The following is a 24,137-nucleotide window of genomic DNA, read 5'->3' as shown; positions in this document are numbered from 1 at the left end:
ACCCGGCAGTTAAGATCTAGCCAGGGGGCCCTTTTGAAAGAGCCATCCCTCAAGGAGGTAAGAGGGATGGCTTGCAGACAAAGGGCCTTTTCGGCAGCTGCCCACAGACTATGGAATGCCCTCCCGACTGAGATTTGTCTGGCGCTGACACTGATGACATTTCGGCGCCAGGTCAAAACCTTCCTGTTCCAGAAGGCTTTTAACGGAAATAATATTAGCTGTGGGTCCGATGGCAATTTTATATATATTTTAATTGTATTTTAATTGTTACATATCTTTTTGTATTTTAAATGCTGTAAGCCGCCCAGAGACCTTTGGGTAGTGTGGGTGGCATATAAATAAAATTAAATAAATAAATAAATAAATAAATAAATAAATAAATAAATAAATCCTAGACTTCCTGAGAGCTAAATGCCATTGAATTCAATGGGACTGCACCTGTTGTTCAAGGCAGGAGGAGGTGCATCAAACCTACCTTATCTTGTACTCCCTAACAGCTGATCAATGCTAATGCTGATTTTCTGACAGGGGCTACACCGCATACAGCAAAGCCCCAGAAACATTATGTACAACATTACGAGCAAGAGATACACACCTGCATGACAGTGCTATGAAGGAAGGTGTGAAGGTAAAGTTCTTTATAGTAAAAGTTGGATATGATCATAACTATTCTATAGATATGCACAGGACAGAGTGATATTCTGGAAGTGTGAAAATTCTTCCAGGTAGCCAAACAGCAAGAACAGATTCTTCTGAATGTCTTTGTGTCCATACCCTAAAAATGAAATTCACCCTACCTGCACCCATCAAGATTATAATTCTATAACAAGAACAATGTTCTCTCCATTGCTGAACTGAAACATGATTGCGCCATTGCAGGATCAAAACATGCATGCGCATGGTTACTGCTATGAGAATATTTCTTCTTTGTTAAACATGATAAAATATACATGCATATTTTCCCCCCAATACCTGAAGCTAGATGGCAGTGTTTAACCTCCTTCTTCAGCCTCTGGAGCTTTACGTTCTTGGCATGTTACAAAAATAAATTGGAGATTAAATATTTCATTTTAGATCTCTTGTTACTGATTTATTACTGGTGAAACACAGCAAATAAATATCCCTTACTAGTTTAACAAGTATGTGTGGTAATAAATCCCACCTATTCCAAGCCAAGCCCACTCAAGAACTAGATATAAATATATTTTTATCCAGTAAACTTTATTTATATATAACAACAGTACAAAGTGAGTCCTTGGATTGCAAAATAGGAGTGTTTCATATTTACAATAGGTACACAATAATATATTAGAATAATCAAAAAAAAACCTCCCTCCCCATGGAACATTTTTAAATACTTCAGCTTTCTTACATTCCCCCCACAACACTTGTAAAAACAACAAAATCCAGACAACCATCTTAAAAATATATATAATACAGAACTCCAGTGTGTCAAGTATAAAGGAGGAGGAAGAGATGAGAAAATCTTTTGGGTAGTCTGGAGAGGTTAAGTGGTGACTTTGCCAGCTTCCTGTGGCAACTTGGTTCCATGGTTGGACTGATTAAATGAAAGCCCATTTTCAGGCTCCCTCAGATCTTCCTCATAGTACTTAACTGAATCTTTATCAGAAATTCAACATGGTTTAGGTTCTGTCTATTATTATTTTGGATATTAGTGCATTTGCAAAAACAAAACAAAACAAAAAACAAAAAAACACACACCACTGATTGAGAATCAGGTTTGCCATAGTATTGCACTAGGAAGAAATCCATCAAGCACCACCTTAGGGCTTCCAGTGATTTCTACAAGGCTTGGTGGAAGCTGCTCAGTGGATTCCACCCTCAAGTGCCCTCAGAACACATTTGGTTGTGAATAATCCCACTAAATGGTTGGGCACAATGAAAGCTTGTCAAAAGCTCTACATTATACTCATAATGGCTGAAATCCTGTTGCTCTTTACACATGTGGGAGGCAAATCCTGTAACATTGACTTACTTCTAACTGTCAATTAATGAGTCACTGCTGCAATTCTCAAGTGACTTATGCATTAATTGCTGGCTAGAACTGAGGGAGTGTTAGTTGTTTGTCTCCTACCTGTATTTTAAAAAATACAGGATTTCAGCAAGAAATCAACAGTGTTTTGAAATTCTCAGAACAAACACACCATTTCAGAAACTGTGCAAAGTTTTGCTCCCATAAACATTCTGAAATCTCACTGCAACATTGCCTGGACATAATCTTACCAGAATGTTGACAGCAAATTTGAAACATCAGCTATTTCTGTTTTTAAGAAATGGTAGGTCAACAATGAGAATAAAAACTGGCAGGTACCAAAGTCCTGTTTTTTTAAAAAAAAATATGAACAAGATGTAGCGTATATCCATCTATCTCTTTTTCCTCTCTCATTTCATAGTTTCACCCACAAAAATGGTTCAATATTTGGCCAACAACAAGAATTTTTAATAACGTGGATTGAAAAGTTAGTTTTAAAATGTTGCTGACTTCTCTAGAGCACCACTTGTCTTATAAACAAGACTAAAAACAAACAAACAAACAAAAAAGTATGGAAAGTTAAGTATCCACACTTCTGCTTGTTTATTAGGAAAATTTGTTCTCAGCCCATCCTCATCTTTCATCTGGGAAGGGGTGGGTGGGAACATACAGAGCAAAAGGCAAAATACAGACAACATAAAGGGAGGTTCTGTTAAAAACAAAAACAAACGGTAGACAAACACAGACACTTAAGCACTAACACCATTCAAAACAAACTACATCTCACTTCAGTTAAGCAACCTGTTATATTGGCTATAATATGCTGAGAGACAAAGATCAGTCTCAAATGAGCTGTCTTGACTTTTCCAGGGAGAAGACTTTCTAAGCTGTTTCTTTGTTTAAATTTCTTCCAAAGGGCCACCAGCTCTGGACAAGGGTTTATTATGGAAACAGACATGATTACCGATATGGTTCTGTCCTATAGTTGCATCTATAGTTTGTCTGGAAATAATGCCCCATCATTATGGGTTTTAGGGTGTCTTTGCACATTAAGAGGAAGCATGTGTATGAGCAGTGTGTTGCACTTTCTCTTTTCATGTGTCCCATGTAATGCATGAAGGGGGTCTTTGTGCTCCTTCTTTCTACTCCTTCCTCTGATGAGAAGTCCAGGATGCAGGAGGAGTTCATTCTCCTCATTGCAGGGGAGTTTGAAAAAAGGTCCCTATTTGCATGTCATGTGGGACATGCAAAAAAGAGAGAAATGCCTGAGTCATGCTTCTGCCCACCCATACTTTGTTGCACTGTACAATAGTGCTAGGTCAGTTTGTACACTTGGAGGAGGGAGGGGATTAAACCCATTGAAAATATAAAAACACTATATTTAAACATCACCAAATTCTTTAGAGTTTCAGTTGCTGGAAATTAAGTAGAACAATCTTATCTTTTAAGTACTTTAAATGGAAATACATTCAAAAATGTTTTCGTTTTTTTAAAAAAAATGCTGAATGCTTTTCCTGTTACTGGAATAATTGGAATGTCACTTTTTCTCGCACCATTGGATTATAAACTATGACTTCTTTTGGAAATTCCCAATGGTAATTTGTGTTGAATCCAGATTAAGATCTCTTCATACACAGTATTGTTGAAAAGCCTTACCTTGCATCTGTTTGGCCAGGAGTGAGACCAATTAGTTGTTAGCATGCCCAAATGCAATAGGAAGCAATGAAATAAATAGCAACGGCTCTCATGGCACCTTGAAGAGGTTTCATTTATGAGTGGATGAAGATTTGCTTTATCTTTCAGACTGAGATCTGCAAAAAATCTGAGCTGTCTTAAAGACATATGCCTTTTCAATATTTTATCAGTGAATTCCCACTGCTCAGTTCACTGGGTGGGTCTTGAACAAATAGGTAAGTTTGATGGGACACAGGACTGAGGGGGCAAATTGTTATCTCTGGAGACATATCCACTATCAGACTGTTCACCTAGTTCTAACTAGCAAGAAAATATATAGAGGGTAACATATATTTGTATTGCTACTGGCTTATGGTTTATAATACAAATGGAATACTGAAATCTGATAAACTCTAGCTCGACTGGAGTTTAAATGGCTCTTTCACGTTGGTTATTTATCTTTTTCCAGCTGCTGTTCCCTCCTTTTTCTTCAGAGTTTAGTCTCTGTTTGGCCTCTTTCCCTTCCCTTCCCCCAGAGTCTATCTGGGTCAGGCTATGTTTGAGGCTGACTATATGGGCTGTTGAACCTGCTGTTTTGAGTGCTGCATGAATGGGCTCACTTGCTCTCAAAGATGGCAATCAGATGATGTCTTTGCTAGAGTGCACTAGCCCACCCCAAGAGTATTCCTACCTGTACTTTTTTAGCCCATCAAGGGGAATCTCCTTTTTTTTTTTTTTTTTTTTTTTTTTTGCTGTGGGTAGGACCACTCTGGTTTGGATTGGTTCCAGCATTTGAGATTGCTGGAAGTGCTCCAAAGCAAGTCTTCCTCTTTCAATTTGCCAGTACTGTGAAGTGACTTAATAAGTGACCCACTTCAGAATATTGGCAAATTATTCACTTCCCCTGCTTGGCAGAGAGCAGGGGAAGTGAAAAATTGTTTTTGATTGTATGTAGACTAATGCACAACATATTTAAAAAATTTATATAAAAAAATTTAAAAATCTTTTCTTTGCTTCCCCTTGAAGGGTCAATCCAGAAACCATCTGCAGTCAAATCTACATCTGTGGCTTCAGCTGCGGGCAGTTTCTTGACCAGCCCCTTAAGGCCGGCAGGAGCCATTTCCATGTAAACTGTCAGGCTTGAGTGGATTGTTCTAACCAAGCCTGATCATTTCCAAGTGGCCCACACTTGCTACTAGTGTACCATAAACTTCATTTCATTCTGTCTGCTGAAAATCCCCTTAACAGGCGAATGTAGATAACACTGAAGCCCTCTGGAGCCTAAGAGAAGGCCCAATAGGAAAATTCCACCTCCTGGGAACTGTAAATGGGAAATGTTCTTGCTCTTACATGATGATGAAATTGAGTTTCCTCAAAACAGACTCAGGAAGTTCTCAAACATGTTTCAGGTTGCTATAGTTCAAGGGAGCGCATTTAAGGGCTGATTGACACGAGTTCTCTTTCTGTCACATCAGTATGACTATAGACCTCTTCTTGCTTTAGACAAACTATCCTCCTCAGTGTGGAGGTTTTGTTGTTTGCTCAACAAAATGACATTCAATAAAATAAGGCATATGTAAATACTAACATTTACTAAATACAATCCAAAGGACAATGCTAAACTACCTATGCTGCTGCTGTGGGCAGGCATTTTGATAGATCTTCTGCAGTTCCAAACCAAAAAACATAGAGCAACAAATTTGCAGACAAGCCATGATAGAGCAGCTTAGTAGGCTACCTACTATTGCCCACCTGCAATATATTGCAGCAACTGCATATTGGAAACATTGTTAAGAGGTTGCCTCATTCTAACTGGACTTGTCACAGATTGGTCCCATCTATACTAGCACTTCACAGGCGACCCATACATGGCTATTCAAAGATGAGGTGAAGCAGAATACAGGTGGCACTAAAGAAGCCCTTGTAATTCCATGGTTCCTAAAGAAACTGTGCCTAAAGGACAATGTTTTGGTAAAACCAGAAAGAGGGGTTGTGTATAGAATGCCTTTGATTGGCTGATACAGCTTTGGAACACTTTGTCCAGAAGATGTCCAGAGTTGAAACAGAGTTCAATTGAAAGAAATGAACTCAAATGAGCTACTGAGCAGTAGGACTGTTCTAGTGAAGCCACCATTGCCAAAAAGGTATCACGCCCCTTTTATTACTCTGGCCAAAAAGGTATCACACACCTTTTATTACTCTGGCCAAAAAGGTATCACACCCCTTTTATTACTCTGGCCAAAAAGGTATCACGCGCCTTTTATTACTCTGGCCAAAAAGGTATCACACGCCTTTTATTACTCTGACCCCGTGACCTACTTAATAACATTTACTGCACCATGGAATTTGGAGGGAGGGATATTTCAATAAAAAGATTCACTCCATGGTGTGAAAATGTAAGACAGATGCTAGATATTATACACAATTTCTTGGCTGGCAAGCCAAAGATATCTCATCATGACAGGGGCAGCATGGGATCTGGGCAGCTCACATACGTGGTTTCCTGGTTTTTTTTTTATTAATATGGAGAACCTTTAAGGATCCATGTGACATTTCTAACTAGCAAGATGGAAGCATTTAAATTTCCACAATAGTTTTATCTTGCCCCCTGTGAGTTTAGCTAATCCAACGGGGCTGTTGCAGTTTGCTCTTTATGCTTTCTACCATTTTCTACAGGCTCACAGAACATGTTATGGAAGAAGCTATGCAGACTGAGAGACCTGTTGCTCAGGCAGGTGAAGTGGCTGCACAATTTTTAGTGCTAAGGGGGAAAAAGACAGCAAGGGCAGACGGGTGTGCTAACAAGATGGAATTTTTAAAATAAAGGCCTTCAAAGGAAAAGAAGCATTTGATTAGCACATCACTACCCCTTGCAGTGGGCTCTTTGATGGCTCTGGATAGCACTCATCAGTGGAAGATTAAATGGAATTATTCAAACAGTGGTGCCAGGCACAGAAATTCCAGAAATGACGTCTCTGGCTTTGATGTGAAAACACCTGAAACAAGCTGGGACTCAGACATCAGGGGAAGGAGGTATGACACAGAGGGAGACTGTCACCCAAGGCAGTCACCATGTCTACTAAATGCTCATATATTGTGGCTGTCCAAAGACAACAGCACTTGAAACTTAGTCCATGACATATAAGGGAACCAACCACGAATTATACAGTCGGAACTAGCCTTTTGGTCTTCACTCTTTTTTTTTTTTTTTTAAATCACAGGACAAAATGTTGGATTCACAGTTCACTTTAAGAGAAGCAGAGTACAGTACTGAAAATTCTAGATGGAGAGTCTCCATCCAGATGGAAGTTCACCGGAGAGACTTTCAAACTTTTAAAACTGTGGCCAAAATCTTATTCCAGTTTTCTGAGTGTGGAAGAGCACCGATGCAGCCTTCCTCTCCCCTTGTGTTCCCTTTTGCACAATTAGTTACCCAAACAGCACTTGCCTGTTTGTGTGAAGGAGAACCTTTCAGAGGAGAAGAACCACTTATAGTGATTTCCATTTTGCAATCACAACAGTAGATTCTAAGCAAACAGAATTCTAGTCCCTGTGCGGAATTTCTCAGTTTGCTTTGAAAAACCATGACTCTGAGTAGTGTGGGGATAGTTAGGGGGATACTTCTGGATACATTAACTTGTCTACTACCTGCTAGCCGCTTCTGGACTCTGTACTTCTTCTGTGGTCTGCTAGCACCTGCAACAGGTTAATGGGATCAAAGAAAGTGGCTCCTCTAAATGCAATGGTAGTACCAAACTGTTCTCTACATTTTCTTTGCCCTCTTTTGACTGTGGATACAGGGCTTTGCCACCAGTATGCAGCCTCAGCTTGGAAGGCTGGAACCATGGCTATACAGCTCATATCTCACAGTCATAAAAATGGGTAATGAAAGCACATTGAGAAACAGACCTAACGAGATGTAATTGTGAAGTGACTGTAACTGTGCAAAGCGGAAATTCTTCTTTAAAATTGGGCTGTGAAACGTACCACATACATCAATTAAGGGTAGGCACAGTGGAGACAAATGTGCCTTTGGAGTCTAACTTGCAACACCACTGGAGGGTACAGAGGTAATTCTCTGGAAATTGGGTGCCCCTTCTCAAGAGATGTTTCTTGTGTTTGGCCCCTAGTCCCAGCTCCTGCCAAGTCAGTGTAAATCAGAGCTTTCTGGCTGCAAAGCTTTGGCTGCTGTGAATGTCAAAGGCTCTGGCTTATTTCACAAGGTCAGTCATTAGTATTTCTTTCAGGCTATTAATAGGCCCAGGGAAACTTAGAAAAGTGAATTACCAGGGGGAACATGGGCTTGGCACAGCTGTTAATGAATTATAATTAAAGCAGCAAGTTGCTCCGTTCCTTTATCCTTTTGCTGGCAGTATTCAGGATAATGGTTAGAATATATATATATATATTCTAGCCATTATCCTGAATAAATATATATTTAAAGTGAGATTCTCACATAGTAGGTAATTCAGTGTAAACCCACACACGTGCAGCCTTTTGTGGAAAAGGACCCTTCTCCTTTTTAATGGGGGTGGGGGAGAGAACAGAACTGCATGTATTGGAAGTGGAGAATAAGACATTAGAGCTGATAGACACCCAAACAAGCAAGAAATGCCTGCTCTGTCAGAGAAGTAGCAAGTTCCTCTTTCAGGGAAGGAAATTAGACAGCTAGATCTCAGAGGCACTTTCCTCCAACCCGTGAAACTATTCCACTCAGTTAAGGGGAAGCAGGAAGGCATTGCCAGCTCTTTCTGTGATGCTGCAAACCTCACTCCTTTCTGATGGACAAGGATCTGTCTGTGTAGAAAGTGATGCACAGCCTTTCACACAATCTGACGTCAGATTTCCACACTCAACATAATGTCACTGGGATGGGGTTGGATGTGTATGCAATGTAGCATGTGGAACAGCAGAGGAACCTTACTCCTGCTAATCCTGTGCAGCCCTCTTCACATTGTATACAGCATGTGATATTCACACTCTATCTAAAATGTGAAAGTTGCCATGGTAACTAGGCTTTCCAGACTAGGGATGTAAATTTTTACTGAATGAAAAAATTCCAAAAGTTTTCTCCCCGCTGGCAGAGATTATAAAAGTTTCTATGCATTTTTTTCATTTTGGTTCCTTTTTATGTAAAATTTGTGAAAGTGTTTTCAACAAAACATCTATATTTCCACAGAAAGCAAGGATTTGAATGCAAAATCCTTTTTTTAAAAAATGCCCAAAATAGGGTGTATTTGGGTTATGTGGCAAATGTTCAACCCTGAGTGTTCATTGGAAGGACAGATCCTGAAGCTGAAGCCCAATACTTTGGCCATCTCATGAGAAGAGAAGACTCCCTGGAAAAGACCCTGATGTTGGGAAAGTGTGAAGGCAAGAGGAGAAGGGGATGACAGAGGATGAGATGGTTGGACAGTGTCACCGAAACTACCAACATGAATTTGACCCAACTCTGGGAGGCAGTGGAAGACAGGAGGGCCTGGCGTGCTCTGGTCCATGGGGTCACGAAGAGTCGGACACGACTTGACGACTAAACAACAACAACAACAACAAGCAAATGTTGCTGCTGATGAAAAAGTGTTGATCTTTTTGCTCTTGTGTAGAGGCTAAAAATCATTCAAAGGTTGCCATGTTTTTTTCTGATAGCATGTCTCAGTGTGTTCAGACACTGTTCATCAAGGACAATAAAATATCAAAATATTATTTACATCCTTGTTCCGGAATCCCTCTTAAATCTGAACACTGGTCTGGACAAATGTGGCAAGGACAAGCCCTAGGCACAGGATTGATGCACAACTGTGGTATATGTGGGGCAGAAGCTTTGTTTTCTTGACCTTTGAGATTTCCCTTCATTGAACAGTTAAATAATATCATGAAAGGTGTACTAATAAACAATATTGACTTCCAGACACCTCTAGGTTTTTCATATTTGTTGCACCCATTCCTGACATGGGAGAGTACCTATGGGTTCCATTCAGAATGTATAGTTAATGAGAAACGATACACAAGGAAAGAACAAAAACAAAACACCTGTGCCATGATCTAAATCATCACATAAGCCAGAGGTCCAAACATCCCATTCCTTGAGTTAGCTATTTCACTTTTCTTACATATGACTCCGATTCTACTCCCAAGATCTAAAAACTATGGGTCGATATCCTGCTTCCCATTAAGCTTAATCACCTTGGCCCCTAATCGCCCCTCTTAACTGCAGCCTGCACAGATATCAATATTTATTACAGGGAGATATATTTACAGCATACCACCTGCTACCTGGCACTCTTGAAAGGGATAAGAAAGCTTTGGTCTTTTTTATTCTCTCTCTCTCTTATTAAAGAACAATTCACAGACACCAATCTTCCACTGATCATTGAGAAAAGGGCTACTGGGGGTCAGCTAAGAAATCTAGCCCAAGACAAAACACATGGAGAAGGACAAAGAAGACAGCCATTAGCAGCTCTGTAGAGTGTGCCATTTTGCTTTGTCTCGCGAGAAGGTCCCCCTCATGTCACCCTCCCAGTGGACACAGAAATCTTCTGCTTAACCTTTGCTTGACCTTGCAGAGGGTGTGAGAAACATACAGATGCCATTTATCCTGATCACATAAGCATCAGTGAATCCAAAGAGGGAATGCAATGAACATCTTGTCTCATTAGATCTATACTGTTCAAGTACTGCTTGCTGTAAACACTTTTTGCTTTTGCTTTTTAACTGCAGGAAATCACATAGTAACTAGGGGAAAAAACAATCCCAACCCAAAAGCTAACCACATCCAAAGCAAATAAGAAAGCCAATGAATTTTTACATAACTTACACTTGTAGAAGCACACAATGCACCAGTTTCAGTTTAAATCACTCACAACTTCCTTAGCTTCAAAAGGACAAGACATTCCTAAGGAACTTGGTTGTCAAACACACAGAAAACAGGGAGGAATCTTTGAAACGGGGTTTTATGTCAAAGCCGAAGAGGAATGAAAGACTTCCATAAAATCATAGTGCCCCTTCAGTGGCAAATAAGGAGTATTAAAAAAATATCCGTACTCTATAAATACATAGCTGAAGTTAGTTTCCAAAAACAGATGGGACTGAGTGACTGGATGGCTTTTTAACACACACGTTTTTCCTTGGTGGCCCTTGCAGACACAGGCAGCAGGATTTCCATCCCTCAGTTGCACTTTTAAAGGTTAGGTGCAAATTTGTGCTCGTGGGGCTTTCTGTTTATTCCCAGGAAAAGGAATACTGGCATTCCCTCCCCCCAAACAATTCCACAGGTGTTAAGAGTTCACTTGCAAACCATCCGCATCCGTCTGAGCCATGAACAACAGGGACCTTATGAGATGGGAGGGACAGTGTGTGTGTGTGTGTGTGTGTAGTGGAATCTTTTCAACACAATAGTTGATGTGGCCACTGTGGTTTTTGTTACATTACATTTTTTTTCTTTCACTTTCCTTTTTTCTTTTAAAAAAAGAAAAAACTTTAAATAGCATTTTTTTTTTGTTATCTCCTAATATACATCAAACAACTTTCATGCAAAGCAGCAGTCATGAAGGAATTTAGCTTCCCACAATCTTTCTACGTTACGACTTGAAGAGCTGGACCTCTTCGCAAAACCATCTGGTTTTTGAGATGCACTGTTGCTATTGGTTTTCCTCTGTCTTTTCAATTGGAATCCGATGAGTGAGTTCTGAGCCAACTTCTACTTCTTTTGGAAGGTTCTCACAGTACCTCAGGTGTGTTCCCTGTGGCCTCTTTGCCGGCTTATTCCCAAAAGTCTTTGCAGCAGCCACTTCCTTTTCTTTGTTCTAGGAGTTCCTGCTCCTTTCTTCAGCTCTCCATGGACATGGCACCAATAAGCTGTTCTACTTTGTATGCTAAGCGCTGCCGGCGCGCCTGTTCATCCTGCTCCAGAGCTCCGATGATCTAGAATCAAAGGCAATACTAACAGCTCAGAAAGACCAGAAAATAGAATTTGTTGAGAGAATGCCTTATTAAATGGAGAGAGGAATGATGGGTCATTTCAGTATTGTATTATTTTGTATCATGAATATTTATTTATCATCTGGTAAATCTTTCCAAAGACAGAAAGACTAATGCTGAAGAATTTCCATGTTAGGTAGAATGTATGCAAGTAGCAGTTGGATACTAATGGAGAGGTGATTAAACTAATCCAAGTACTTGATGATATTAAAGGGAAAAAAGGTTGAAGGGGAAAAATCAAAGGGGTAGAAAGAGGGCAAAGTGTAAATTGCCACTGCATTCCTGAATCTGTAGCCATTTCTGTCTTATGGTGTTGGTGCACATTACCAAGAAACACAACCATATTTTGGATGCTGCATTTCCCCTATCGTTGAGCAGGAAAGTAATGAGGTTCTTGTTCCTAATTGGCAAATGGCTGCTGCACAGTACCACAAGCTTATACATGCAATTAAATGACAAAAGCCTTGGCTTTAATAGTTGTAATTGCAAAATAGGCTTTTCTTGCACTGCAAATTAAAGGGATGAACAGATGGTGGGAACTTGGTTTTAAGTGATGCATCCATCAGAAGAGACCATGCTGCCAGCAACACTTTGCAAAAGAGATTGTGTCATGTATTCATTTTTGTGGAGATAAGGGCTGGTAAGACATCTCCACAGGTCTGTTTTTCATTTTGTTGTTTCATTTTGTTTTTGTCTTTTTTTAAGCATAGAGGAAACATACTCTGTCTGCTTTCTTGGAAGACTAGTCTAATCACATAAAGATGAAATGATATCACTAATTGTATTTGAAACAAATATCAGATAATGAAAACAGGGCCCCATGACAGAAGGCATCTAATCACAGAAGGATTTTCTATCTGATTTTCAGGAACTCTCCCCTTAATCATAACTCTCTGTATTCATGGTACAGGATCCCCAAACATCTGTGCTGTTTAAAGGGCTGCTGTGAGGAGGAGGGCATAGCAATGTCTCTTTCCCCTAGTCCAGTTGCAGTGAATATAATATAACTCAGTGAATATAATCAGAAATGAGGCAGCCTCATAAAGATAAAACAGAAAATGTTACATACTCTGGAGAAGACAGTGGTCTTTTTTCTTTGCTACTTTGCACTAAACAAGTACCAGCATGAAAATATTAGCAGCGCACCTCTTCATAAGACTGATTAAATTCAATACGGCAGGTTCCAAAGTAATTTAGGATTGCAGTCTAAATTAAGTTATTTTCACAAAGAGATAATTTTTTAAAAAATGTTGAAGCTGCATCTTTACATTCATATAAATGGGCTGGCAATCCCACAGTATCAATGATGAAATATCATTTTTTGTAAAATAACACAGATTTATGATCAGTGATACCATGTGGATAATACAAACCCATTTATATAAATTTAGAGACAAAGTAAATTGTAGAGACTTCATAGTAATCATTTTAACATTGTGTGAATAACTGAATTTAGGTTACAATCTTACACCTATTTACCTAGAAATAAGTCCCTCTGAATTCAGTGGGGCTTATATGGAATTGTAGTCTTAGTGTTCAGTTGTGTTTGAATATGAATCTTAGAAGGGCATGCTCTTTTCTCTAACAAATCGTTTGGTATATCATATGCTAGAAAACATGGCTCACATTTTGAAAGTGCAGACACATTCCTAGATAACAGAAGAATGCCAGTCATAGAAGTATGTTGTGTAAGGAAGTATTTAACTCTTCCTATTTCAGGCCAAAGTCAGAAAGTAACTATCAGCTACTACAGGAAGGCCTTCACAAGATTTCCTTTTTTAAAAAGTGTTTATTTTCTTGAACTTTCCTCTGGAGAACTGTGAATTGCCCACAGTTAAAGACAAGCAGGCTAGCTAGCACAAAATTGTTCTAAGTATAACTTTAAGTCCTAGGTATGCCATTGAATTTTTCAGTGTTGCAGTCTCAAAGCATTCTGCAGAAGAAGGGAATGGTAAACCATTTCTGAGAATTCTTTACCTATAAAACCCTGAAAAAAGGTTGCCATAAATCAGAATTGACATGATGACACGTGGTGATGATAATCATGAATGGACAGAAATATTATGAGCACAAAAGGCACAAAATCCTCCCTGCCAAGATGTTTTTCATAAATTTTGTGATGGTGACAACACACAAAGAAAGATCTTTGACAAATATCTAAGAGAATGATTCCCTTACCTCCTCACTGTATTTGCTGACATAGGAGTAGATTTCATTGAGTGCACTTAGCATATTGAAATCAGCAGAGTGCAGGCGTGACTGTTCTGCGAGGTAGGCATTCATGTCTTGGTCACTAATGGCTGGTAGTTTTGCAATGTCTGCGTAATACCTGGGGAAGAAAAGGAAAGTAATGTGGTAACTGCAAGAGGACTGGATGGGTTGTTTCCAAATTTTAGCACGAGCAGCTTGGCTGGTGACCCCTCTTCCCCATAGCAACTCCTCTATCTCTCTCTAAATGCTGTACAGACAGATTCTGAATTGGGTGAACTATAATGCAGGTGGAAAAGGGGGATCTCTGAAAACTGGGCGGAGACACTTTATGTAAACAAACCTTATGTGGAACCAATCCATGAAGAGTGCTACTACTTATTTGTTATTATACACAGACAGACAGACAGACATATCAAGTGTGAATCATGCTGGCATTCAACAGGAAAGTTTAAGCAAAGGGTTGCCTTAAGAGATTAAATAAATCTGGTTGACCTTGTAGACTAGATTATATACATTGAAGTGACTTGCATTTTATGTGTATCATTATGTATCACATTATAGCCACTGTATACTTTGAAGCAATAACAGATGTTGCTGAAAAAAGCTGCACCTAATAAAGAGAAAGCAATCCGGGATGACAGAAGAGTCCCAGTCCTAGCAGTTTCACTTCTTGAAAAAACAAAAACAAAGAATCACTTTTGGAATTCAAGAAGAAAAGAGATTTCTTAGGGTCTAATACTGAAGTCTTACTAAAAAAAATACTTAAAGGTGCACCAGGCTTAACTGAAAACAAAGGAAGGGGAAATTACATCCATAACGTTAATGCATGTGATGTCCTGTTAAGTTGCATCCAACGTATAGCAACCCTATAGGGATTTCAAGGTAAGCAAGATATTTAAGGAATTGTTTTACCATTGCCCCAACCCACCCCAGTGAATTTCTATGGCTGAGGGAGGTTCAAACCTGAATCCTAGTTTGTCACTCTGTCCAACACCACATAATACACCGGCCAAAATTCAAGGGGGATGATCCAGATGCCTTCTTCTATAAACTCCGCTGCTTATTTTAAAATTAATATTTAAAATAATGAATTAGGGAAGTTAATTCACCAAATTATTTTTTGTTGTTGCAAACATTAACCTCAATGAATTAATTCTTCCACTTCTAAATTTTTGGTTTAACAAATTGTTAACTCTTAAGATTCCAACCTCTGGATTTTCAAGGGAAGTCCTACTGCCTGTACTGTGGCCTACACATTTCAGTTTGGCAATGGCAACCCTTTCCTGTAGTGCCCTGACGAACGACCTCTCCTCTGTTGGTATGTTAAAAGCTCCAACACTGGCCTGCCTTCAGCTTTTATTGAAAACACATCTTTGCAGTTGGCTTCTCTTGCCACAAACTATTCTGAACTCTCTCATGCAATGTATTATTTTGTTTTTATTGTTTCACTGTCTTGTGGTATTGGTGCAAACCACTTAATGATCTGTACCTAAAAAGAACTATGGTGTGTGCTTATTGTTTTCTGCAACACTGTTCTTATTATACTCTTTGTATAAATTTAATAAATAGTATTGACAACAAACACATACATTTAAGAAAGTGAATAAATGAGGATTTGGGGCTAACATATCCAAGCTGCTCAAACAGATCCTTAGTGGGGATATTTATGTGTAAAGGAATGGAGACAAGAAGAAACACAACACTACTCTTTCTTAATTCAATCCAGTTTACAGTTTACAACAATAATAGCAATGGCTGTAACTGCAAGCATGGGGGACCTTTGAGAAGAAGATGTATAATATGGTAGGTGTTCAGCAGCCCGCACACTGACCTCTCTACCCAGCTCTTATAACTAGGTATGTCCTTGGCATAAAGCAGCTTGTTGGAGGGGGAGTCTTTGCCCAGACGATGCTCTGAAGTGGAGCAAGAATCCATAAAAGTCTGAGCCACGACTGAGAGGCAGGCATCTGTGATACTTCCCTTGTGGATGTCAAAGACGAACTGTGGGTTTTTAATTACATTCACCCAGAAGCGGAGAGGAAGACTGTAAAAAAGGAGGACAGAAGCACACATTAGAAATTCAGAACATGTATTTACTACCTCACCACAGCTTTGCTCTCTTTTTATAAAATGGCATTTAAACGTGACAATAACAATTAAAATAATACAGTGGGGTCTTGACTTAAGAACGGCTCGAGTTAAGAACATTGTGACTTAAGAACCACTCTCATAGGAAAATATTGACTTGACTTAAGTACTTAGATTTGAGTTAAGAACTGAAAAAAAAACCCATGTGGGAGGCAGGGAAAGTGCAAAATTGGAACTTTCAGTTAACTGTTGGCCAGTGAAAAGGGTGCCTGTCTGCTTCCTCACTCCTCCCAGCGTTTAGAGAGTGGATTGGGAGACAGTCTTCGGACTGCCTGGTACTGTACTGCCTGGACTGTATTTTCCCTGCCTTCCCTGAACCTTTCTTGACCTAAGGGGAAAAAACCCCAAAATATCCCCCTCTAGTGGTCGAAGGCAGAATAGCAGCTTCCCATTAGTTTCTATGGACGGAAAAGAGCAGATACGGATCAAATGGTTTTCAATGCATTCCTATGGGAAATGCAGATTTGACCTGAGAACTTTTTGACTTGAGAACCGCCTTCCAATACAGATTAAGTTCTCAAGTCAAGACTCCACTGTATTATGTATTTGGTAATAAAAGCTGCAAGCAGTACAGATAAGAATCAGAATCACCCCACACTAGTCCCAAATTTCAGCCAAGCGAAACATCTTTTTCCTTTGAGATGTTAGAATGATACACAGAATCAATCTAGGGATACTCTGTGTTCTGAATTTGTCATGTGCTTTTGGTTATTTGTGCCTGCCAAAGTGAAAATTTGTTACAGCAAGTTCAGAGAAATTCTTTTACGAAGGCCCTGTTATGTTACTGCTCTCCATATGACCATGTTTTGTACTTAACATGTTAATGAGCATGTTGTGTACATATCATTACACTTCCAGGGATCTACAATTTTTTGAATGAGGATCTGTCTTGGATCTTTCCTTTGGTCTCTTGAATCTTCTGTAATCTTATGTGAATCAATGTTATTTTCACTTGCAAGGCAGTCTAGGCTGTCAGTAGATGCCACTGTTTGTCGCTTTTGCTCATAAAAGACACTGTTTTTGCTTGACAAACAGATAAAAGCTCGGTTTCCTTATCCAACCTATGAACATCCAAAATTCAGGTGACTGGCTATACAGAGAGAACAGCTGGAGAGCTCAAGGGTTTAGGTATCTGGCTGCAAAGCAAAAAGTTGGGAGTTTGATTCCCCACTGTGCCTTCTAGACAGTCGCTGGACTCAATGATCCATAGAGTCCCTTCCAGCTCTGCAATTCTAAGATGGTGATGATGATGATATACTGTTCATACAAGCCAGGGATGGGCAACTGTGGCTCTCCAGATGTGGTTGAAATGAAATCCCTGTGGGCCTCCCTCTCCTATTTTGACCAATATTTACTTGCTAGAGAGAGCAACAGACCACAGACATGTGTGCATATCATATGTGGCTGAACTTGTCTCCATTTTAACCTTTCAACAACCCTGTGAGGCAGGTCAGGCTGAGAGCATAACTGGTCTAAAGTCACCAAGAAAGAGGACCACCACGGAGGTGTAGGCATTTCAATACAGCTCTCCTGAGTCCTTGCCTAATATTCAAACTACTTCCCCTGGCTAGGTTGATGGGAATTGCCATCTAACAACATATTGAGAGCCACAATTTGTTTGTTTGTTTGTTTGTTTATTTATACCCCGCCTATCTGGTCTACTCGACCACTCTAGGCGGCTTCCAGTATAGGATAAAACAATAAAACACAAGAACATTACATAATCATTTGATACAGTTACAATAAAATAGAGTGAGAATAAAATAAGAAGGAATAGAAAAGAAATCAGGTATTGACTGGAGGGAAGGCCTGGATGTACAACCATGTTTTTAATTGGGTTTTAAAGATTCCCAGCGTAGAGGCCACACGAATCTCTGAAGGGAGGTTGTTCCAGAGGCGAGGAATGCAATATATTGGCACTCTGGTGCAAATATATGTCTCTGAAGTCTGAAAAAGCATGGTTTCTCTTGTGCAATTTCCATCTAAGGATGTAAATAGCTGGAAAACCAACACACATCTTGTGCATAATCGCATTGTCACATTGACAGGTGTTTCCTGAAAATCCTCCAGAAACCTTTCCCATTGTCTATGGTTTCAGGCAGGTATCTTTCAGGTTCCCACTAAAAGCTATCAGCCGTTTATCACCATTTCATGTTTCTGTGTTGTACATATGTCTGCAGAGGACTAGCTGCAGTTCATAATCTTTGAAGGCATCTTACAAACTTTGTTTTTGAAGTTTTGGTATTGGCAATCAAAAGGGGAGCTATGATTTTCTCTGAAAGAATTACAAGAAATGTGGGGCTGGTTACAGGGATCACATAACACCCCTGTTACAGCAGGTCCACTGGCTGATGATCAGTTATCGGGGACAATTTAAAGTGCTGGTTTTAACCTATAAAGATGTAAATAGCCTGGGTCCAAGCTATCCCAAAGACTGTATCTCCCATTATGAGCCAGCTTGGGTGTTAAGATCATCGGGAGAGGAACTCCCTCCCACAGGAGGCCAGACTGTCCCCATCTTTGCTATCCTTCTGCAAACAGGTAAAGACGTTTCTCTTCAGGCAAGCCTTCCCTGTGTGTGATTTATTTTAGACAGATTGTTATGCATTATTGCTTTGACTGGGTTCTTAGTACTACTGGGTTTTTCCATTTTTGTGTCTTCCATTTCTGTGAACGATATTTTTTAAAAATTGTATACTCGTATTTATTGATCTTTGCCTCAATTTTGCCTTTAATGATGTAAGATGCCTCCTTATTGTTTGTAGCTTTAAATTGTGATTTAATGATGTTAACCACCGTTGTCTTTTATTGTTATGAGCTGCTTTGGGCTCTTTTCAAGGAGAAAGGTGGGATAAAAACATTTTAAATAAGTAAATAAGAAAGCTGAGTTTTCCTGTTAGATATTTAATGTATGATGACACATCTGGCTTCAATATGAAGTTATTTTCTTTTCATAAAAACTGCTGTGTACGTACATTCAGTGCTAGCTAGATTTCCCCTCTGATGCTGCTTTCATGCAACAGATTTTCTTCTCGTTCTGTGAGAACACCAAACAAATTATCAACTTTGTTCTCAGTCAGGTACTTGTTTTGACTGACCTTCAAGCACAAAGCAAAACATCTCAATCTTGTTGGAAGTTTTATTTACAACCTTGTGTGCTGTCTGCAGTTTTGAGTGACTGGGAAGGACTTTTGGGGGCTGGATTGGTTATCTTTCCAATAATTCCTTCCAGTTTTTGAAATTCAAAGAGAGACCCGCCTCTCTGCTGAGTGTTCTATCCCTCTCTTTCATTGGTTGGTGGCAGCTCTTAGTTGCCGTTGATCTTTTTGGTTGGTTGCTGATATGAGTGCAGTAAAGAAAGCAGTAAGCACAGATCTGTAACTTCAAGTCATTATAAGTAAAGATTTTTTAAAAAATTCTTCCTCCTACAAATGTCTCAGAGTGAGTTATTGAGACTTTAGGTCCCAGATAATGAGAAAGAGGTGGACTTTGGGGAACTTGAAGCTATTCTGCTCTGTGGAACTCTTTAATTCTACTGCATAGAAAAAAGAGAATTTTACCAAAAATTAAAAACAGTGCAGCAAATCTTAGGTATTCTATGAGGATTAAACCTCCTCCCCCCAATTTTCTGGAACATTCAGACTATGGGTTTGTCCACACTATCATTTTTCGGTTGCTCTGAGGTAGTCTGGTATTTTTGGTTCCAGATTTGAATAGATTAGCCTGCTATTTGTGTCCACGCATGGGGAGGTTATTTGTTGCTAGATTTCTGGGATACACAGAGTTATCCCAGAACCACCTGTCCACAAATATCCAGAATTGCTCCCTAAGGTCTCTGTCCCAATGCAGACTGCTTCCCCATGTTCTTCTCTGCTCTCTTTCAGCATACTTCAATTTCTTATCCTTCCCCTTGTCTTACCAGTCCACTATTATAAAACCTTCACATTTCTGTCCAATACTTCCAGATTTTTAACAAATGCTTTAGTTTTCAGCTTTGTGCTACAAGACCACTTTAAAAATTAGAAAGCAGAATGTTGAAAAAGCTGACATCTTCTTTGCCCCTTTTCTGCCTACTTTATTTTACCACCATTCCCAACCCTTCCTGTTTTTCTCTCAATGCTTTTTTTTTATTGTAGTTTTCTTTTAGCTTTCACTTTTGTGCTATGGTGCCAAAATTATAACATTTTTTTAAAAAAAAAGCAGAATGCAGGAATAGCTTATATCTCAAGAAAACTAAACAGAGGTGGTGATAAAGCCTGGAACACTGGAAACAGACCACTGGAGATATCTCCCTAGGTACACGATGTCAAATGACACATAGCCACATAGTGTGATCAGCATTCATCAATGTGGTACTGGATTCCACACCGGTAGATTGTGCACTGTGGCAAATTAAAACAAAACAGAACAAAAATACACCACCAGCTGATTGTGGTCACACAACGCTGCCCCCTCCCCCTGAAAGCATGATCCTTTGTCTCACTTTGAAAATGTTGATGTTAGTTTCAATCTTGAATCATGTAGATACTGAGATGCAGTACTAGTATCACAGGTGTGAGAACAGTTGAACAAATGCTTAGTGGGGGCAGGTAATAAAAATAATTTCCCTCCATATCGTAATGACAGTGGCAGGCAAAGCACACATTGAAAAAATGTGGTGTAGAGCTATATCAAGGTTGACTTAGATCACAGAATAATGATAAAGTTGGAAGGGACCTATAAGGCCATCGAATCCAACCTCCTGCTCGATGCAGGAAAATCGAAGGATATCTACCAGGTTGTCTAAATTTCTTTTGAATGCCTCCAGTGTTGGAGGACTCACCACCTCTCGGGGTAATTGGTTCCATTGCCGTACCGTTCTAACAGTTTTTCCTCATATTCAACTGAAATCTGGCTTCCTTTTACTTGAGCCAATTATTGCATGTCCTGCACTTTGGAATGACTGAGAACAGATCGACCACAGAATTCTGTGTTGATGCCACACATGCCCCTTAATCATGGTGATGTGACTCCCCATTTATAAAATTTGAACAAAAAGGCTGCCTTGCTATGTTACATGTGCGATGGCAATAAATGTATTCAGGAGAGGCATGTTAATCAGATCCTACAGTAAAAATGGCAGTAAAAATGGGAAGTCATGAATAGGATCTCATCAGAAGAATTATTCAAATATAAAATACTTTTTTTTATTGAGCTTTAGGTTTTTTCTTTTTTGCATTTAGACTATCTTTGTTTATTGTTAGATGATTAGAGATTCTTACACTTTATGTTTACTGTTTAAATGCACATTGTGCTATATATCTATGATTTTAATTGAAAAATAAAAATATTTAATTTTAAAAAAAGAACAGAGGAGGGACATCAATCTTTTTGACCTTTCACCTGTGAAGTATGTTATCTGCCACTGAGCTATTTTCCTGAGGCAAAGTATAAAATATACTCCAGGACAAATAATAATAATAATAATAATAATAATAATAATAATAATAATAATAATAATAATAATAATAATAATAATAATAATAATAATAATAATAATAATAATAATAATAATAATAATAATAATAATAATAATAATATATATAAACTTGAGCTAAAATATTCCCCAGACACTTCTCCCCATTCATGGCAGTAAAATTACAATAATAAATTAAGTCAGTGGCAAATTGCTGACCTATCAAGACATCCTAAACATAATTCTGCCTAATTGTAGGGATCTGAGGTCCAAGTAAAACTGCTGGATAGCTCAGTGGTTTAGGCTACAGAGCCAGAGGTTGGGAGTTTGATTCCCTACTTTGCCTCCTTGGCAAGGCTGGGCTAGATGATCCCTAGGGTTGTTTCCAGCTCTAGAGTTCTAATATATTATTGTTTGTTGCCTGGGACAAAAAGACTGGAATAGGGTATATTTCTACTAGATCAATCAGATTTTACCAGATTTTCACTTTTATCTCTTAATCACTCTCTTTATTTCAATCTCCACACTCAATGGGAAAATGGAGGAAAAAAATATACAATTGAGAGGAGCAGAAATTTGGCAGGATAGATCCTGAATGAGCAATGCCTATTGCTGCTTCTCTTGGTGGAAAAGGATGCCGAAAACTCAATTTCTCCATGCCAAACCATATGCAGTGGTTAGCATGTCATTAGAAGAAGAAAACATCTTAGTGTTTTGGCCACAGAGCATCTGAACAATCGAAATGTAAATCAAGACAGTGTTTAGTTCCTAGCAACCCATCACAAAACAAAGCAGCTAACCTGCAAGCTTTAGAGAAATGGCAAACAATTCTAGGATTGCAATTAGACAGGTTTTAAAACTCAAGGAAGCTCCACTTCTGCACATCGTGTTCTTTGCAGCTCCAGTCAGCTCCAATTTATGGTAATCCTATGAATGAGAGATCTTCAAAATGTCCTGCCTTCAGCAGCCCTGCTTAGCACTTGTAAACTCCAGCCTTTTGTAAACTCCTTTTGTAAACTCCCTTCCTTTTGGGAGTCAATCTATTTCCTTCTTCTTTTCCTACTGGTTTCAACCTTTCTCACCATTATTGTCTTTTCCAGAGAATCTTTCCTTCTCATAATGTGCCTAAAGCAGGACAGTCTCAGCGTCATCATTTTTCCCTCCAGAGATACCTTAGGCTTGATTTTATCTAGCACCCACTTGTTTATTTTTCTGGTAGTCCAGAGAAATCACAAAGCTCTCCTCCAGCACTATATTTCAAATGAATCACTTTTTTTTTCTCTTGTCAGCTTTTTTTACCTTCCAGCTTTCATACATGGTGATTGGAAATACAACAATCTCCAATGACACATCTTATGATAAACACATTCAAAGGCTTTGCTAAAGTCTAGTGGTTATCAAATGTTGGGAACCACTAGACTTTAGCAAAGTGTTTTTGGACTGCATCTCAGAGAAACCCCAGCTAGCACAGCAGGGGTGAAGGCTTCTGGGAACTGCAGTTCAAGAACATCTGGGTTACCCAAGGTTGGGAACCACTGCTGTACTGTATAAAGAATAGACTGGTCTTCTTCTGAATGTCCTTGGTGCACTCCAGTGGCTAGCAGATTTTTTGCAATATGATCTTGAGAGTCTCTTCCTTTTCAGAATACAGATTAAACATCAGGCATATCTTGATTCATATAAGGTAAAAACCTGTGTTGCAGCACCTTGAGCATCACTTTGCTTGCATGAAAAATTAAAGCAATAGTCCTATGGTCACTCCATTCCTTGGCAGCTCTTTTTTGAGGGGACTGGAATGCATATATGTTTCTAGCCTATGAACCATTGTTTTGTTTTCCCTCTTTGTTAACATATACTCATTAGGATTTTGACAGATTCCATATCTGTGGTTTGAAATAGTTCTATCAGTATTCAATTTGCCCTTGATGAATCACTAGGTGTAGATGGTACATTGTGTAGTGCCACAAAGTAGATTGAGCCTGACTGCCCTGAAAGAGGGGCAAAATGGGGGATAAATCACAATGCGGTTGCCCCTACGTTTTGAGACTTGGGTTTCTGTGTCTGCTTATAGGATCCTTTTAAAAAGCTACATGCAGAGCTCAGCAACAGCTGGGAAATTGTGCTACAAGCTCATGTGGTCTGGCAAGTAGAGAAGGGGGAAATCTCTGTGTGCCGATACCACTTGGTAGCTTTAAGAAGTGTCATTTTATTCAGGATTCCTATATTTTATCGTAATAACTCATGCTTCTAAAGCTTCTGCTAAATTGTTTTTAGCTCTCTACAGCCTTAGCAGGGAATCTGGCTTTGGCAGACAGGATGATTAGAGGCTTTTCAAACCACAAGGGATTGAAGACCTGAAGAACTCACCCACTCACTCTCTGTCTCTCTTTCTCTCTCTCTCTCTGTGTATGCACACACATGTGTGTACATATGCATGCACACACAGAGAAAGATTGGAGATGGCAATTTGTGTATGTATGAGTTTTTATTCTTCAGTCAGTGGTAGATTTCTTACCCCAGGGAACCTAAAAGAGCAGGCATAAGAAAGATATAACAGGAGCAATTGTTCTGAAAATGTCGAATATGATGTGCTGCTACTGTCAGCTGTGCTTGGTTGAAGCATCAGCTCCTCTTAGCCTACCTATCTCCTAAGCAAGATATTAGTTGGAGACGATGGGA

The 24,137-nt window shown here is 39.2% G+C and overlaps 1 protein-coding gene and 1 long non-coding RNA gene across 3 annotated transcripts in view; one reads left to right on the top strand and one right to left on the bottom strand.

Moving 5' to 3' along the window:
• The window catches only part of LOC140706568 (uncharacterized), a 121,260-nt gene that overhangs the window by 95,015 nt on the left and 2,108 nt on the right, over positions 1-24,137 (top strand). The window lies entirely within an intron of this gene.
• The window catches only part of PLXNA2 (plexin A2), a 520,505-nt gene continuing 497,570 nt past the window's right edge, over positions 1,203-24,137 (bottom strand). For both annotated transcript variants that reach the window (XM_020807529.3, XM_020807530.3), the window contains exons 30-32: positions 15,687-15,899; positions 13,823-13,973; positions 1,203-11,587 (exon numbers count right to left, since the gene is read on the bottom strand). In XM_020807529.3, coding sequence (XP_020663188.2) covers positions 11,492-11,587; positions 13,823-13,973; positions 15,687-15,899 — 460 coding nt within the window. In that variant the 3' untranslated portion in view covers positions 1,203-11,491. The remainder of the gene's footprint in view (positions 11,588-13,822; positions 13,974-15,686; positions 15,900-24,137) is intronic.

Source organism: Pogona vitticeps, chromosome 4 (assembly GCF_051106095.1).
Source record: "Pogona vitticeps strain Pit_001003342236 chromosome 4, PviZW2.1, whole genome shotgun sequence".
NCBI classification, from domain to species: domain Eukaryota; kingdom Metazoa; phylum Chordata; class Lepidosauria; order Squamata; family Agamidae; genus Pogona; species Pogona vitticeps.
The sequence above is the reverse complement of the archived record's forward strand: the minus strand, read 5'-3'. Positions and strand labels throughout refer to the sequence as shown.